The sequence below is a fragment of the Aulostomus chinensis genome, chromosome 21, assembly GCF_037954235.1.
Source record: "Aulostomus chinensis isolate RoL2024-O1b breed Wild chromosome 21, RoL_Achi_v1.0, whole genome shotgun sequence".
NCBI classification, from domain to species: domain Eukaryota; kingdom Metazoa; phylum Chordata; class Actinopteri; order Syngnathiformes; family Aulostomidae; genus Aulostomus; species Aulostomus chinensis.
The window spans coordinates 10,728,668-10,747,094 of NC_141340.1; the positions used below are offsets into that span (position 1 = coordinate 10,728,668).

Genomic DNA, 18,427 nt, shown 5'->3' on the forward strand with positions numbered 1-18,427 from the left:
AAAGTGGGAAAGAACATTAGAGAGTAAAGAGAAGAGTGGAAGAGTGGGTACAGTAAAAGCTCTTCTCAGTGCTGGCCTCCTGCCAGCCTCTGGACAGAGATGCAGCTCGCTGCTCTCCGCCTACTGACCGCCTCCTCATCCCAACGCTCACTCTGCATTAAGAGCCCCAATCAAATATTCATTCTCCAAAACCAGCACTTACATAACCAATACAACAAATTTGTCTCCATGCTGACCCGAGCGAATAGAACAATGTGTTACACTGAGCAAGGAGCAAACAATCATCCGTGCAGAAAGCCAAGGGTCAGCAGCGCAGGCCCACTCAGAAAAGATAATATTCAGCGCAGCGGCTAACAAGCGCTGCCTCTGGAGTGCTCTGTTACAGCTAATTAATGAATAAATCACTTCAGAGGAAAAGTAGGAGGCTCAGTTCATGAAACTGAGGAATGGGCAAACACGGAGCTGCCCGGGTTGCGTTTATTTGCTTTGATAATGAGACAAAAACAGCTCTAAAAATGAAAAGGAGAGTCAGAGGACAGAGTTGTTTTGTTCTCACAGGGAAGGAGAATGAGCTTTCTGAAAAGAAAAATTATTCCTTCACTGTTGACGTCCATGTTTGTTATCTTCTCCCTGCCTTTTGTTTCAATTAACTGATTTCCATTAAAAGATTCACTCCAGTCTATTAATCTTATTGTCCTTTTGATCGCCTCAGCAATGGCAGATCTTTACAACTCAGGGGCCGTCACATTTTGTCACCATGGTAACTAGTCTTATCGTTGGACAATTCAATTGACCTTCTGAAGGATTTGACTGGTGCACTGATGTTATCTCGCGCTAGCTGGACAGAACAGCATGTAACCTGCCAAACCTCACAAAAAGACACTTCCCTGGTGATGGAAACGGAGTGAATTACAAGCTGCTTGGCATAAACTATACATGATAACAAGTAGCAGGGTGGTTTACATAAAAACAAATGCTAAACATTAACGTTGAATGGACAGATGTGACCCACCCAACCTTTTCCCCATCAATCAACCACAAGCCAAAGCTTCTTAAAGGGCACTTAAGTTGAGAGTACGAATCAAACCTCAACACTTTTCTATGGTTTGGACTTTTAGAGACTGGATGGGTCATAAATGCAAGTGGTGAAAAGGAGCGTTTAGTTATCATGACCAAGCGAATCTGACCAAGGTTCGACTTTAGCTTGTGTTTGAGTGAGGAGTAGTAATCCAAAACAAGTACCATAAATGCCTCCAATACTGGCTAAAAATGCTGAAATACTGTTGGCGAGTGTGCTACACTTGCAAGGGGGACCTTGCTTCTTCCAAGTTTACTAAAATACAGGGAATAAATGCTTCTTTGCTTCTCTGAAACAGAAGGAAGACTACACAGGAACTTGGGTTCTTTCCTTTAAATCCATTGAAGAAGACGTGATATGGAACATTAGTGAGGAAGAGTAAATAAATCAGCAATATGGAAAATATTTTACACACACATAAAAGGGCTATTTGCTCAGTGTCATTAGGCCATGGTTTGAACAATTGTCATTCTCTGCATGTTTTTCATGTTTCACCAGATACAACAAAAACGACATCATATCGCTTCCATAGAGGCAGAGTAGGATAACACACCAGTAGTGTATCGGTATCGTCCAACACAAAACCTCAGGGATCGGAATCAGTATTAGGGGGGAAAAATGCTATCAGAACATCTCGTGGGGACACATCTGTTGTGAGAGACTTATCAAAAACAGAAAAAAAAACATTTATGTGAACACAAAATATGATTTTTTTCCCCCCCTTAACGAGTAACAAGTCTGCTGAACCCCAACCGGCCCGGAGCCATGCAAGGATTTACAAGGGGGTACAAAGTAAAACCCATGCTTCTGGGCCGTACAGAAAGCCTGCTTTAGTTCTATCAGGGAGTGTGAAGAAGTGGCTTTAATGGTTGTTTGGCTTGAAGTCTTGTTGGACTTTTATGTTACATTAGAGAGTTGCAAATCACAGCAGTAGCCTTTAGCAACTTGATGTGTATTTCTTAGTTTTCTGTCTCCGGGATGTGGATGAACTAGAGTGCCTACATCAAGACTTTTATAACTTTGATGGAACTGTGTGTGTGTGTGTGTGTGTGTGTGTGTGTGTGTGTGTGTGTGTGTGTGTGTGTGTGTGTGTGTGTGAAGAAAAAGGGGGGGGGGGCCTCTGCTGTTAAGTGGTCAGTAATGGCAAAGTAATTCAATCCAAGCGGGTCTTTCTCCATCCACTCAAAACTTCCGGTTCAATTCCTCCTTGTTATATGGGTGGGCAGCTTTCTGGAAAAAAACACGCCAAGACATCTTAGTGCCTCTGCCAACGAACCATTGATGCAATGGCAATTAGAGCGCAATTAAGGCTGCAATTGTTCTTTAATTAAATTGGGTTTCAGGCTTAGACGACTGTAAGGATAAACCATATAGGCCACATCTTAATCTTGAGACATAATGTGCGTGGTGCTGCCTGCTGAGGCAACACGGTGATGCCAGGGTTTTAGAGCAGTCTGAATTTTGGGCTAATCCCCATTGGAACACAAGATTAGGGCTGTGTAGGATGGCTTCCAAAGAGAAGGCAAAGAAAGAGCGAGACAGACAGTGAGAAAAGCTCCAGGTTTGAGAAGAAATACAGACTTTTTTTTTTAAACGCACTCACAAAAACTTGCTGTGGTCTTAATCTGACTTCCTCTCTCGCATACCAATTATACACTTCACAAATCACATCGACGCCTGGAACACAAGCAGAGAAGAACTGTTGCTTCAGCTATTGTCCATGCTGCTTTTTTCAAAAGTCAGAAATATATGATCGCTCAAATTAATGCAAAATCTGGCAAACCCTGCAGAATATCTGGGAACCTGCACATCTTCAAAATTCCCACTCTTTTGTCACAAAAAAGTTGCCAGTTTCATGGAAATAAGCATGAAAAGGCTGCCTTTTTTATGAATGCAGGAGCAGCGATTTTCTTGAAGGGACATGAATTCTGCCAGACACGTCATCACCTCAAGCACACACAGATTCATGTGAAAACCATGAGGTAAGTCAATCTGTCCCATTCACCGATAAAAGTAGCTGCAAACAATCATGTCAACCAGTTTCCTGATGTCTTCCATAATTGTGGTACATCAGTTTGACAACAGAACCACTTTTGTTTTCTCTACTGTTTAAAACCATCTATGAATTTATTGTTACAGCAGGTGTCTTTTGTTACAATTTAGAAAGTAAATCAAATCAAGAAGTTCATATATATATATATATATATATATACATACACATATATATGTATACATATATGTGTATACATACACACAGATATATATATACATATATACGTATATATACACACATATATACGTATATATATATACATATATACACATATATACACATATACACACACACACACACACACACACACACACATATATATATATATATATATATATATATATATATATATATATATATATTGTCAGCTTTTTTGGTGATGTAGAACAACTATTATCATAGGAAGTAGTTAAATGATTCTTTAGGTGGGCTTTTTTTCCCCAAGAAATCACAATTTTCAAACCAGATCACAAATTTTTGCCAGTTTCTGCAATTTAGGCCACAAACATTTTTTTTATTAAGTTTGCAAATTTTGTCTCAATTATTGAGAAGAACAGCTGCAATATCAAGCATTTTTGCCTGCAGACAAAAAAACCTCGATGGAATCCAGCAGGGACTTTTTTTTTTTTTACTACTGCTGAGGCCTCATGTAGAAATAAACAGATTCAATGTTAAAATGAACAAAATGCTTGAATAGACATATCACATAATGAAAGCCACATCAACGAGAGCGATGTGCGTATAAATCGGCTTCTCGTTCAGGGAACTGAGATGAGACTAAGTGGGAAATGTGAAACAGAAGTGGTGGTTGCAGAGTTTATGGGCTACTTGCTTGCTGGCAATACTTCATAGTTTTCAAGTTGTTATACGAGAAGGTTTACTGGGTGGCAGGATGTCACAGCAGCGCCCAGCTGAGGTCTTTGATATCCTACCCTTGATACCACCGAACGTTAATGCCAAGAAGTGCATAGCTGCTGTACCAACAAAGCATAGCTGCGAGGTTCAGGAGACACCTGAGCCTCGGCGCCTTCATGGTGTTTGGCAGCTATAAATGGAGACAGTCTCATCCGAGGTGTTGCCCAGAAGGAAGGAGATACAGACGCTTTAATGAATGAAGTTGCTGCTCGTTTACGAGAGAGGTGTCTTAATTGCATGTTAAAAAGAGAGAGCGCATCCAATTACACACTTCAAGGGTTACTCGTAATTTATAAACGAAACCTGAATGAAATTGATTCAGCCTTTAGAGAGATTTCTCCTCTTGATTTCAGTCAAGGGACCTTTTTTTTATCTAAGGAATGCTCATTCTTTCTCCTTTTGGTACAGTTTCAGGCTTATCTCCTGTATGATGACTTATTTAAACATTTTTCAACCACTCTCACTATTTCACAAGAAATTTCACACCATAATGCAGCAAACGCTGCCTTACCCAATCTCATGTATACACACTATGTGGTGCAATCCCATTTAACAAGATTAACCTCAGTTGAGCACTAAGTGAACATGCAACTATGACTCAGGCAGCTCATTAAACATGATCTCTGTATCTCTCTATCGCTCTCTCACACACTGTCAGCATTAAAGCGAGCCAGAATCCTGTCTGTCATCTCAGAACTTTTAAGTCTCTCATCTCAAATTCTCAGTCTGTCATCTTCATCTCATCTGACTGTCACGTCAGACCTCGGACCTCCCGACTTCATACCGGACTTCTCTGAGACACCAGCATCTCAAACTTGACACTGAGTGAATCTACAGTTGTTACATACAGACAGACGTTTCTTGCATTGGTAGTTTGACTAGTGCAGTGCCTGTTCTTTGACAGACACTTGCTGTGCAACAAGAGAAAACTTTTTTGACTCACCCAAGCCATGTCCACTCAAAATCAGGCACTGCACTGGTTGATTAAAATTGTCTCAACATACACATCACCAGAGTCCTGGCTCTGGCCCTCCTGAATGGAATCTATTGACAGATTATAAACCTACTACAACCAATGCGTCCCACCCCACCACAGGCCTGGTGGCAAGAGTACACATTTATTACTCAAGCACAAATAAAGAAGAACAGACTCTTAAATGTATGCAAAAGTATTACGTATGATGTCTTTTTTGTTAAACTTTATTTTCAAGCAGCCATGGATGATTTCTCCCGAATCCTCCAGGCCAGCTTCATGTCCTTAGAAAGGACGATCAGCCTCTTCCCATGTGTGGCACACAGGATGCTGTCCTCAAAGAGGTCTGCCAGGTATGCCTCACTGGCTTCCTAGAATGGTGCAAAAAAACCCCAAACAAGTTATACTTCTTATTACTACAATAGTCAACTCAGAACCACAACACAGTTAAAGCTCTCCTCACCTGCAGAACTCCAATAGCAGCACACTGGAAGAGCAGATCAGGGTTTATATCCCTGGTGAGTTCCCCGACAAGCTTCTGGAAAAGCAGCTTGTTGGTGATCAGATCTGCCGTCACAGGCCTACAACCAATCAAACGACATGTTGCCTCATGAAGATCCCGACCCCAGTTGAGAAATCGGCTGAAGGAAAACAAAACTCTCGGACGGTTGTACCTGTATGGGTGAGCTCTCTTCACTCCTTCTGCTTTGCTGACGCGCCGCTTCACGTGAGGATTCTGCTTACGACGAGCCATAAGCGTTGAAGGCTGTTGTTAGTAAAAAATGCTTGAGGTTGTCTTGTCAGTTGTTGTTGTTAAGTGAACTTGGGTCTTTGAAATGCACTAAATGAAGCCAAAATATTATTAATATTGTCTTGATGGAGAATGCAAGCCAGAAGCCAGAAGCCAGAGCCAGAGCCAGGGAGAACCACAGCCAGGGAGAACCACAGCCAGGGAGGGCCAGAGGGTTGAAATGTGTTTGAGTAGGCTCTTATTTGGTCCTATATTTTGTTTGTTAACTTCTGACATCAAAAGATATTCTTGAGATCAAAACCATAACTCTGTGCACAAAGAAATGTATGTTGGTCAAAGTGACTTTGATCTCAGAATGTCATTTTTGATCTCAGTGTTTGATCTCTGACTGCTTTGATCACATACCACTGTCTGTGAGTGTCTCTCTCTCTCTCTCTCTCTCTCTCTCTCTCTCTCTCTCACACACACACACACACACACACACAGCTGCAGCGTTTGTAACGTAATTACTATGACACCATCTTTGTATGGACAAGAATCGTGGCATCCATTGTTGGTCATATGTGTCTGGTTCTTCATTATTACTAATGGTCAGACTTAAACTCATTCCATGTGGGCAGCCTAACCCAAATATTAACCTAACCAACTGATCCTTCACACTAACCTTAACCAGGAATATTACATTTTGCCGCATTCTGACCAGCCTTTTGTTCCCATGAGGACTAGGGCTTTTTTTCAGCACTATTCCAGTAAATATAACTTTTCAGGATGGAATGGTTTACAAGATCTATGTTTCATCAGTTGTATCACCGTTTTAGGGGGTCATAGTTTTCAGTTTGGTTCATTGCGTTTGTTTTTTTTAACCATCCATCCACCCATCCATCCATCCATTTTCTACTGCTTGGGTCGCAGGGGGGCTGGAGCCTATCCCAGCAGCCTTCGGGCAAGAGGCGGAGTTCACCCTGGACGGGTCACCAGTCCATCACAGAACCAACACATAGAGACAGACAACCATTCACACTCACAGTCACACCTTCGGTCAATTTAGAGTATCAATCAGCCTCGTCCTCTCTTGATGTCTTTGGACTGTGGGAGGAAGCTGGAGTACCAGAGAGAACCCACACAGGGACAGGGAGAACATGCAGACTCACACAGAAAGATCCCGTGCTTGAGCCGCGGCTCGAACCCAGAACCTTCTTACTGTGAGGCAACAGTGCTGACCACTGCACCACCGTGCCGCCCCATTTTTTTTTAAAACTATCCCAAAAAATATCTTAAACAGGCTTCAGGTGTAAAGGCCTTATAATTTAAGTTTTTGAGAATTTTGGATGGACACGTCAAGAAGAAGAAATGTTCATCTTCACTTGGAACTGTTTAACAATTGTTTGAGGGCGGAGATAATAAAAAAAACTGGTGATTCCCATGCATATGGACCCTTGGGTTGTGTATTGTTATATCTAACTCAACCAACTCTAAGAGTACTTATTAATACTAATTAGTACTAATAATTCTGTAATGAACCACCACTGCTGTACAGCTGAACACCAGGGGAACACAACAACCCAATGAACTCTAATTTGTTCCACTTAAACCGCCATTGTTTTAGGTAAAACTCGACACTCTGGCATAAAAGCCCTGTTAGGGCAGTACGATAGCAGCTCCAAAAAAACAAAAAAAAAAACACAACAGTTTGTGTGAATTTTTTTTTACCCAAATCACAAATGCTATCCACAAAACAACTGGTTTTAAGTTTGGTTTGTGTTTCTGGAAGTGGCTCCCACACACACCCACCCACACACCCACCCACACACATACACACACACACACACACACACACACACACACACACACACACACACGCACACACACACTTAGAAATCAAAGTCCTTCTGTAAATAAGTTATGAATTATGGATATCCATACAGCCTTGTCTGTAGTGAAGTTGGAAAAATCATTAGAGTGCCCATAGTGTGTCTACATTCTGAGTATGTATTTGATGGTTCCACTTTTTTGTACTTTGTTTTTATCTCGCCCAGGAGTTTATGTAGCTGATAGGGTGACATATTGGGTGTTGCTTTGCACCAAACTTCATAGATGATGTACAGGCCACATGCCAACAGCCACCCCCTTAAAAAGTGTCATTGTCTCTTCCAGAAGGACATGTTGACAGTCCACAGAAGAGCCATGTTGAACTTGGATGCAGCTCACTTCACCGCCTCCAGACTGAAGGTCTTGCAAAAAAGTATGTTAATACTTTTTTTTTTTCTCTGTTAACAGTTGAAAGCATCCATCTAAGAGGTCATCGCTCTGGTTTTGCAAAACACAAAGACAACAACCAGAAAATAGTGAAATATTTGTTTTACAAAAAGAAAAAGAGTTGACATTTAGAAAATGCATCAATCCAGCATTGAAACTCCATCTGTTTTTCCGTATAAGAGTGCATAAATGAATTCTCTCTAACCCATTATACTCTTCTCTGCTGTTTGTATCTTTCAACAAGCTTTAGAGTGAAGAAGGCTGTCCAGTCCCACGCCAGCACGTGTGGTGAGAGCATTTCCTAGTGATGGAACCGATCTCTAAGAGCTTTTAGCATCTCTGTTTCCCAGAACAGACTTTAGGGAGATTCTTATATCTAACAATTAGCAGCTTCCTCAACAGTAGAGAATCATTAATGTCCACTAAAACATTTTTGGCCAGCCACATGGTGTACACTGACGCTAATGCACATTTTTATGAGTTTGTACAAATATATAATCCGTGTCCTGAAATGATCTTGCTAAGGAGAAATGCATTTACATTTCATTTGATAGCCCTTTTAAAATAAATAGATGCTCAATAAATGGAGGTGGCAGAAAAACACATTCATTACTCAAGTATAAGTACATTTATTTGTGTAAAAAAAAAAAAAAGAAGTTCTGATTCAAGGTATTTCCTCAAGTAAAAATTCCGAAATACAGGCTCTTTTTCCTCACGAGTAAAAAGTAATGAGTCCTTTCTCTGTTCTGCCATGTCAACGCTACATCTCTTCTCTTGCCTGGACTTCACATTCTTTACAACACGAGAAGCAATTTGTCAACAGTCCATAAATTGTTTCCCTTCTTCTTTTAAATAAACAAATATAATATTATAAAATAATTTTCAAGCTTCCTAATGTTTAGCATATGTCTTTTCCTTCCTTCCTGTGCTTTGGCAAGTGGGAATCAATGATTTTTTTTGAATAATCCCAACTACATTTTTCTTGCCTTGAATTTTACTTTTGTGCATCTAAAGTTAAATATCAAGCCTGTTCTTAAGTATAAGGAGCAGAAAATACTGATGTTTGAGTTGAATGGATTGAGTAAGAGTGCAAAGATATCAGGAAAAATAAACAGCTGAAAAATCTACTGAAGCACAGTAAAGTTCGACTTCCCCTCTCTGTCAATAAATGAATAACTATGAAAATAGGAAGCATTAAAATATGCTGGGCCACATAAACTCAACACGTAATACAGAGTGCAGAACATCTTGTGAGGAGGATATAGAAACAATATGTAGCTCTACCATAAAAGTCAATCAATACTTATTCAGAAAATGATTGATGGAAGCAGAGGAAATCTTCCAGACTCCCTGCACATGCGTGCATGTGGATAAGCCCTGAATCATTTTCATGTGACAAAAATCAATGGATAAATCACTATCGGCTTCCAGTGAGTCACGAGCTGATGCAAGGCCACTAGGATGCAGGGATGGACAATTGGTGCAAGGTTATGAAGACGGCTTGCTTCTCTAACATGCTCAAATGGATCTCATCATAGAGTGCAGACAAACTCTCTGTCTCACTTAATGCGTCCTTTCATGCGATGTCAAACCCGCTGCTGCTGCATGTTGAATGGGTTGGTGCATCCTATACAGCAGGCCATGACAAGACCACCCACCCACACCCACACACATAAGACACCTGAGCAAAGTCATCAAGACCTTGACAGCTGCAAAAATGTTCCCTATAGACCTTCACACATCCACGCTCGGTGTCCATCTCATCTCGATAAGCATCGTCAGTGGTAATGGCTTTGTTAATGAAGTGAGACGTGGCTGAGACCGGCGGCTGATGCAGCTGATGGTTATCAGTGGGTGGAGCCATCACTGGCGCAGTAATAAAGTCAATATTTCCTGGGACAAACTGCCTGGGACATGGTTGGTGCTCACTGTGCACATGGTCATTAGCTTTGCAATTCCTGTCTTTTGCAGTTGGAAGTAGGAGAATTATGGCGATGTGGGAGCCGGGGGAAAACACAGAAAGGTACTGGTGTAGCTGGTTTCTCGCTACCACGGTCTTGCGTGAAACTGAACTGAACAAGATATGACATATTTTAAGACAGCAGTGACTGGCTTTTATTTTAGTTATAGTGTGGGAAAATTAAATGAACTCAGGAGGTCGATATTTAAATTGATTTCTGTCATTATTGACGGTTAGGTAACATTATTAAAGCGAACGTTACTTTGGTTTCACAAAACTAGTTGAGCCTTGTTGAGTGACGTCTAACCTCTAACCTCTACTCTCCTGGCTCAATTTTCCCAGTTAATTCTCTGTTCTTTTGACAATTTGGCTCTTAAAGGCGCAACTCAATTGTACGGCGAACGGTAATGGACCAACTAAAATATGTCGATACGTTTCATCTGTTTGTAGCGCGACACACAAACGAATTAGAACAGCCGGCCAATGCTCACACATGGCACGCCTGAGATTTGCTGACAGATCAAAGGGATGTGGGTTTGGGGAGTGTGCTATAATGTGTTTGTTATATCACATATTCACCCTCATCTCTCACCCTCTCCTTCACTTACAATATTGATAATAGCACTTGAACCCCCCCCCCCCCCCCATAGGACAGTCAATCAATATTGTCATTACTAACAGACTATGTGCGCATCCCAAAAATTCAGCTCACGTTCTTTCAAAGTAGCAGTGAAACCCTTCAGGTGTGTCAGCGTGTCATATAATCAGCTCGCGTTAAATTAGACCGAAGCTAATGTCACCCCAATCTTAAGGGGGTGGCTAATTACTGTCACCCATCTTTTCATCCCCTGGAGATGTGAGGTCACAGGGAGGGTCATAACCAGCCGGTATAGCAAGGCAGTCAATGTTACGCCTGCGAGGAGCAACCAAGCCTGATGAAGAGGAATCGTCGCACAAAATGAAATCAGCAGATGGACTATAGATGGAGCCTCATTCATCTGATGTATGGTAGTTGAATTTGGCACAACATTCACTGATGAACTACATTAATAAGTTCAAACAGGGGAGCTGCACATAATTCACTTCTATTATATCTCTTCTACGCTCTATGTGGTGAAATCTAGCCGTCTGTTCCCACCCACTCCAAATTCCTCTCAATTACAAATTCCTCAAGCATTAGGACTATTACTTGTAATCCCCAAGAGGAAAAAAAGGAAAAAAGAAAGGAAGAGCTCATTCACCAAATGCCCAGGTGATAATGTCGAACGGAACAAGCACAGAAAAAAAAGCAATAAGGAAACAGGGGGTATAAGGAGGAAGCAAAGAAAGTCAGTAAACTTCAAAGCTTCAAATAATCAAAGGGATGTCCTGCACACCTCGAGTAACATATGAATTAGAAAAATGATTTCTATGGATGACAATACTGTAACCCCCCCCCCCCCCAACCCACCACTACTCTTCCTCCATAACCGAAAATGTAATTTAATACCAGCTATGCAAGTCTAATTAAGAGTCTACCCTTGATCACGCGGGGGGCCGAGTCTTAATGGATTGGACAACTGCATCGAATGAGTGACAGAATTTATATGAACTCGTTTGCCAATTGTCAACCTTCATTGATGATTGCATTTGCTCACCCAAACACAAGTCAATTGTTATCGTTATGATAATAAATTATCTTTAAGCTTTTCCAGCAAGAGAGAAAAAGAGCGAGAGAGCTGCCACACAGAACTATTACATCAAAGAGGCAGGTTGTACTTCATCTCATTGCAATTCAGTTAGTTTTAAGTATGGAAAAGTGCCAAAACCCAAATTAAATGAGCCCTGGGGGCCAAATTATTTAAGACTGATCTATCATGTGAGACCGGTGATACCGGTTCTGCTCGTGGTTTTGGATGAATTAAGAAAAGGCTACATGACTTCTTTGTCCCGAATCAGTTCTTCATTGGCAGTAAGATTAAGATATTCGTCTGTCTTTTTTTTTTTTTTTTTGCTTAAATCACATTTGGGATGTTCACATTGACGTGCACGCATTGCCCAGAGACTAACCCCAACCTGGCTTCCCAAAAACAGCAGCTTTCATCCCGTTGCACAAGTTATCTCAAATCTGGTGTTGTGGTAAATCGTTGTTCTCTAGGTCCAGCTTTTTTTTGCATATAAAGGTCAGAAGATCAACCAGTCTTTTAAAACATCAAGTAGAATTACACAAAGGAAGAAGTTTGAATTTTCATATGTGGGTTTTGCATTTAATTTAACTTCAAAGTCACATTTGAAGCCATTGGGCAAGTGTACCTACAAGTAACTACACAAAACCTGAGGAGTTGCTTTTCTTTTCTTCCACACTGGAGCACCGTGTGACATCACAAATGCAGTAACTGCATCGAAAAGGAGCGTAAGATTTTGAGAAAATAGTATTGCTGTGTCCTGGTCTTCTACACAACCTTTGGTCACTGTAGCATGGAGGACAGAGACAGAGTTTCTGTTGCATTTGTGGCTCCCGTCTATTTTAGCTCAGCTACTTTGAAAGAACTTTGTGCCGACTGAAAGATGTTTGATCGCTCTGCTTGTACACGGAGGGGTTGAGAATTTTTGGATGACACGGAAAAAAACATTTAACCACCGCTTAATCATCCATGTATAGTGTTGATAGCGTAGTGCCGACCACTCACTAAATGTGGGTCAGATAGAGACTGGAAGAGCTGGAAGCAGAAGGAAAATGACATCATTCTCGCAGATTTTGTGCTGAAACCACACTGACTGGAGCCAAGCTGATAATTACCTATGTTAGATCATTTGACCCGGGACTGAATCTAGATTGAAGCTGCACTCGCTGCAGAGGGAAACAGGATCTAAGTGGGTATTAGCATGTTAAACAGCCTAAATATATTTGTGATTTGCAAGAGATTTGTTTAAAAGATATAGTTTGAAGCGATTTCACAATTTCCCATTCATTGTAGGAGTCAGAAACTAATAAATAACTCAAGACAGATGTTTATATGTATTTGGTGTATTCTGAAGTTGTGTAAAAGTGCAATGATAGGTTAGCTGGCCAACAGGTTGACTCTCCGTTTGATAAAATGGCAAAAAATGATCCTATAGAGGCATCCAGAAACAAAACTGTACAGTATTTGAAGTAAGGAGGTCTTCCTCTTCTATGCCTGGGCTCTGATCAAAGTAAGAAAAGTAACAAAATTACCTTTCAATTAATATATCATGAGTAATGACTGTATTTTTGCAAGTTGTGAGTGTGTACTCTTGGTGTGGCCTACCACAACCTGAATACTGATGTAAAAATAAATAAATAAATTCTGACATGGTGGAATCATTCATTCAAGCCACACAAAGAATAATAAATGCCCACCTTTTCCCCTCACACATCACATCCAACTGTTCAACACTGCATCAAACCTCTGCATGTGTTCATTATTGATGAGCTGCAGCAACGTGAGCCTTGTAGGCGATACAAGACGGCCTCAGTGTTTGGTTAAAATATGAGGACTTGAGTTTTGGAGCAGTGTGTTACGGGGATTGACACCGTGTAGAGGGAAACAGGAAACAGATTGGACCTCAGGATCGGATGAGAAAGCAACACTGTCGCTTCACACGTGCCTCGTAGCTCCAGTTCGGAGGGTTTCAGATGAAATGTCTCAATAATACCAGGTTCGATGAGATGAGGGTGGCGTGTGTGTGTGTGTTGGTGTATGCACATGAAAGAGAGAGAAAAGGGTATTAGGGGCATGTGCATTTATGCATGGAGTACAGTTATATGATCTGCTTAAATATACCATTATGGTTCTCAGTGGAGCATATAGTTGGAGCTTTCATGTGGTCCTACATGGAGGTGTGGGTGTATTTCAGTACAGATCTCTGTGTGCATGTGTGTGCGTGTGTGTTGTGTGTGTGTGTGTGTGTGTGTGAGTGTGTGTGCATGCGCGGGCCCCGGCTCTGATCGGGTCATGTAATATAGAGTTATTGTTCTCTGTGAAGTAAATACAAGAGAAGAGAAAAACCTAGGAGAGATTGCTTTTCAAACCAACACCAGCAGAGTGAAAACACTTTTACACTCCTTGTCAAGAAGTGTGTAGAGGAAAAGCTTTGTCGCCGTCGTTCTCGCTCTAATTGCGCCTCCATTATTTGGACAGGGCCACTGAGCTGCTTGCAAATAAAAATAAATTTTAAAAAAGAGAGCGGGGGGGGGGGGGGACACAATGAGCAATGATGATGCTGCAAATGTCACCAAGTAAACATTGGGCTCATCCCCGTAGCTTTCTTCACCGTGCCTTCTCGTACTCCCACAGAAGTCCATTAGCTTGTCATTCGCTTTCTTTACAGTCATTCAGCTTTTGCACATGGCCCGTGGCAGTGTGGAGCAGCTTGCTCAACATGAATAACAATATCTGATTATTCAGACAGACGCCAAGTGACTCAGCTGTCTCTACTGTATTTTATCATCTCTTCATCCCTTCCTTTCTTTCTTTATCTTTTTTTTTTTAAAATCTCTTCCCTGAATCTCTGTTTTTCTTCTGTTTCTTACTTTTGGGTTTTAGCTTTACTAACAATCTAAAGGGTTACGGTTAATTTCGCCATTTTTTTTTTTTTTTTGGGTTGTTGTTGTTTTTGAGGATACGTTCTCTCAGGGATGCGGAAAAGCTAACTTTGCCAACGGCCATGTCGGCTTGCTGTTGTGTGGGAGGGATCACAGAAGGATGGAGGAGGAGGGGGAGGAGAGGGTGGTGGTGGTGGAGGGGGGGGGTGTTTGCCGCCACCACATTCATAGGACAGGTAGAGCACAGGAGAGTCAGTTCTGCTGTCAAGACATAAAAATAAAGCCTGGGACAGAGCGTCCACTGGGACGGCCTTGTCTGTTTCCACCTTAGAATACATCCTAGTAGATATATTTAGACTAAACAGGCTTGTTCACTTTTCTTCTTTTAACTACAGCTCCTTTCACACATACTGCAGACCACAAACTTATTTAGACGGAATCAGATGGGCATTAAATAAAGACTGCGTAATGCCTGACTAAGCCCACCGTGATGATTGTTGATGTTTCAATCATGCAACTGACATGAAACTGCAACAGTACAAACGATGGAGGGTGAAGAGGAGGAGGAGTGATTTACATAAAGCTGTTGCTGGCATGGGGAGAAATGCCAGAGGCGATGCTGAAGTCACCACGGTTTCGAGAGAGCGAGAGAATGGGTTGTTTATGATTTGGACCATATTAAACCAGTGCACTTAGCTAAGATGACATCATGCCAAATCTTAAGGTAGCAACATCTGAACAAGAGGAGGGAGCGCCACTGTTATGATTCAGCTTGGGGTATGTGCACCCAATACATTAGCTAACTCACTCAAATATAGACAAGCAGTTTAAAAAAAATCGTTCCACACACCCATTGGAGCATCTGTGGGGGAAGTACAAAAGGGTAAGATCCGAATCATCTGCTCCAGGATTCTGACCGAGCTAACAATAAAATCTGCGGTGCTCGTGCCAGCTGTGAAGGTTGAAGGTTTAATAAAGTTTGGAAACCCCTGACATCTTCTGAATACCTCCAGTTGTCTTGTTGTTAAGACAACAAGTCTACAAACTACCACATAATGGCATACTTGATTCCTCCACTTCTCAAACCATGTATGATAACTGCCGCTGTTTTAACATGAACTAATTTATCAAGATTTCCATGTGCAAGAAATATTCAAACAGAACAGGTGCATCTGGCTACAGCACTGATAAACCCTCTACTTTAAGTTCGATCAACAATCCTGTTTCCCTGCATGAGCAGCTGTCATTTGATGTCATGCTGCAGGTAGTTAGCAACATGTCAGGCCATGATACAAGTATTAATGACTTTCACTTGTATTGAGCTCAGTACAAGAATATTTGGAATGCAAATAAAGAAAAGAGGCATGCCAATAAATCACCCAGGAGTGAATAGGGCAATCCTGAATTGCACGTATCGACTTGGAAATATATGCAAGTCCCACCCCATTCTCCCGAGCAGCTAGCATAAAAGCTTCATTTAAATAAACTGACAGGGCAGACACTAAGCCAGCCCTGCAGTCACGGTTTCTAAAGAGTTGCTCTCTTTGATAAAGGCAATAAGCCTCATAGACCTCCAAAGAACATCTGAGTCAGCTAGTTTCAGATTTGGGCCAAGTGCACCTGAACAGTAAAGGTGGGTCTCTCTCTCTCTCTCTCTCACACACACACACACACACACACACACACACACACACACTAAATCTAAAAAAAAACTATCCGTCCTGTCCTCTGTTTTCATGGTCACTCTTTCTCCTTGTGTCCTTTCCTAAGCAGTATTTTTGCTCTTTTTTCGCCTTATCAGCCAGTTTATTCTTCCCTCAAGGATGAAACATAACACCATCATTTTCTTGTGAAACACTGAAGAAAGAAACTTCGATAAATGCAAGGACAGATAATCCCTTCCCCTGCCTGCCTTCCCATGAGCCCCCCCTTAACATGAAGTGCCTTTCATTTCACCTCCTCTCGAGTAGGAGACCCGATGACCTGAAACATAAAGCTTTAATTGCGGTGATGGAGAGCTGCCCTGTAATGATGGGGGCCGCCGGAACCACTCTTGCAAGCAGGGTCACCGTGTTATTAGCAAATGAGGAGATACAGGGGGTATCTTAACAGTGACACAAAACTGTGAGAAACTTTCGAGAACATCAGAGCAAATGCTGTGTAAAGATGACTAATTAATAGAAGTGATAACAGACCTACCCTTCCGCGCAGAATGTTTTATCTTGGGGGCTCGGTTTGATAATCACCCTTCTAATGAGAGTAGACCAGATCAAATCAGTGCAGATAATAGGGGTTAAGTGAATTGCAAAGACCATAATGTCGTGCTGTATTCTTCTGATGTGCAAATTAATATTCATCGTGACACACAGAACTTCGCTCTTGTTATTCTGTCCCAACAAGACAATGAAAATGTGAGCCAACTGTACAGATTCAAGGAGACATTACACTGCAGGTCTGATAAAATTTGAAATGGTGACACACAGGATATGCACCGTCTTATGCCATGAAGGATAGTTGGACATCTTGTGCAAAGCATTCCCTGTAAAGGAGCCCATATGATGTATGACTGTCACTGGTGGATCAAGTCCAGCTGGCTGAGATCAGCAGCCGTGCAATTCCTTCGGAAAAAGCCATCAATAATGGAAAGGACCCGGAAGATGAGAAGAATAGGTGACATAGTTACATTAACCATGAGAGGGTGCCCCTTCTTTGTCTTCCCCTGGCTTATTTTTCATAGGAAAATTAAAAAAAAAAAAAAAAAAAACAGATGGAAATCAATCCGGGTAAGAACAGACAGCAGGTGCTCTGGCTTCCTAGAAATGCCGGGGATTGATTGGGGGGGTGCAGGAGGCGAGGCCATGGGCACGGAAGGAGTACCGGGCCAGTGGCCAGAGAGACCGCAGCTGCAGTTCCCAGTGTCCTGCTGGCCAGCGCTGCGAAGAGGCGCCTCCATCTTGTGCTCGGTGTGTCTGACATGCTTGATCTGCCAAGTGCTCCCTTTAATTAACTACTCCATACAGCTGCATAATTACTCCTCTAACCTCCCATAATCAGTCGCCCGCTAGTGCATACCATATTTTTTTTGCCCTTGTTCATTACCTGGCTATTGCCCATTGCTGAAGCCAAGAGACAACTCAAGGTTGACTGTTTTTGGACGTGCAGGCGAAGGCAGTGGCAGCACGAGTTGAGTCAAAGTTTCCAAAACTGAAACAGCTGAATTATTTATTTCTTTTACTAGAAATGACATGCTGCTTCTGGCTTCTGGGTTTATTCACGAGCTTGAGCATGTAGCCGCCTCTCTCTCTCTATAATCAGGCAGCTGTATCGCAGTTAGGGAAGAGACATAATTGTATGCTTTCTTTTCCATTCAGCCCAATCCTGTGTGAAGTGTGAAAGTATCCACTGTTGTCTTGGTTACATCTTCCCTCTTGTCTTTTCTGCCTCTATAAATAACGCCGAGGGGTCTGAACTCAGAGGAAGCCCCCGATGGTATGAGTCAACAGTTGGAACAGTCTGAAGCATCAAGTAGAAACTCTTGAATTTAAAGGCGAGACAAGTCGATCAAACGCCATTGATGGGATCCGGTACTGTCATCATATCAATAATTAAGCTAATGAACACAAATATAGTTTATTGGAGAACAAATACACACAACAACAGGGCACGACAGCATGGGATTCTCATAGCTGTGGCGACGTGACCTTCTCCTAAGCCCAAGTATGAGCAATGTGACACTGGTATGGATCCCTGTGTGTTGCTGTTGATCCTGGCTGGCAGGTAGGATTTAGCTCAGAATTTTAACTGCATCTTGTATTTAGTCACTATGCTTTTAGTGTAGCTGTTGATGGCTGCATGTGTTGTACCGAAAAAAATCCCCCACCTGTCTTCTCTGACA

At 41.8% G+C, this 18,427-nt stretch overlaps 2 protein-coding genes across 4 annotated transcripts in view; both read right to left on the reverse strand.

Annotated features, from left to right (window-relative positions):
- The window catches only part of kcnb2b (potassium voltage-gated channel subfamily B member 2b), an 88,475-nt gene that overhangs the window by 42,599 nt on the left and 27,449 nt on the right, over window positions 1–18,427 (reverse strand). The window lies entirely within an intron of this gene.
- Window positions 5,203–5,993, reverse strand: LOC147241661 (histone H3.X-like). Its single transcript, XM_086191002.1, has 3 exons — window positions 5,694–5,993; window positions 5,483–5,600; window positions 5,203–5,390 (listed from the first exon to the last, which is right to left on the reverse strand). The coding sequence occupies exons 1-3, from the start codon at window positions 5,771–5,773 to the stop codon at window positions 5,253–5,255; spliced, it is 336 nt and encodes a 111-aa protein (XP_086047128.1). The 5' UTR covers window positions 5,774–5,993; the 3' UTR covers window positions 5,203–5,252.

Bases quoted from the DNA above. Each gene is read 5' to 3' on its own strand.
- LOC147241661 (XM_086191002.1), bottom strand. From the start codon at position 5,773: ATGGCTCGTCGTAAGCAGAATCCTCACGTGAAGCGGCGCGTCAGCAAA. The intron at 5,601-5,693 runs GTACAACCGTCC...GATTGGTTGTAG, and splicing joins AAGAGAGCTCACCCATACAG to GCCTGTGACGGCAGATCTGA. The intron at 5,391-5,482 runs GTGAGGAGAGCT...GCACCATTCTAG, and splicing joins CTGCTATTGGAGTTCTGCAG to GAAGCCAGTGAGGCATACCT.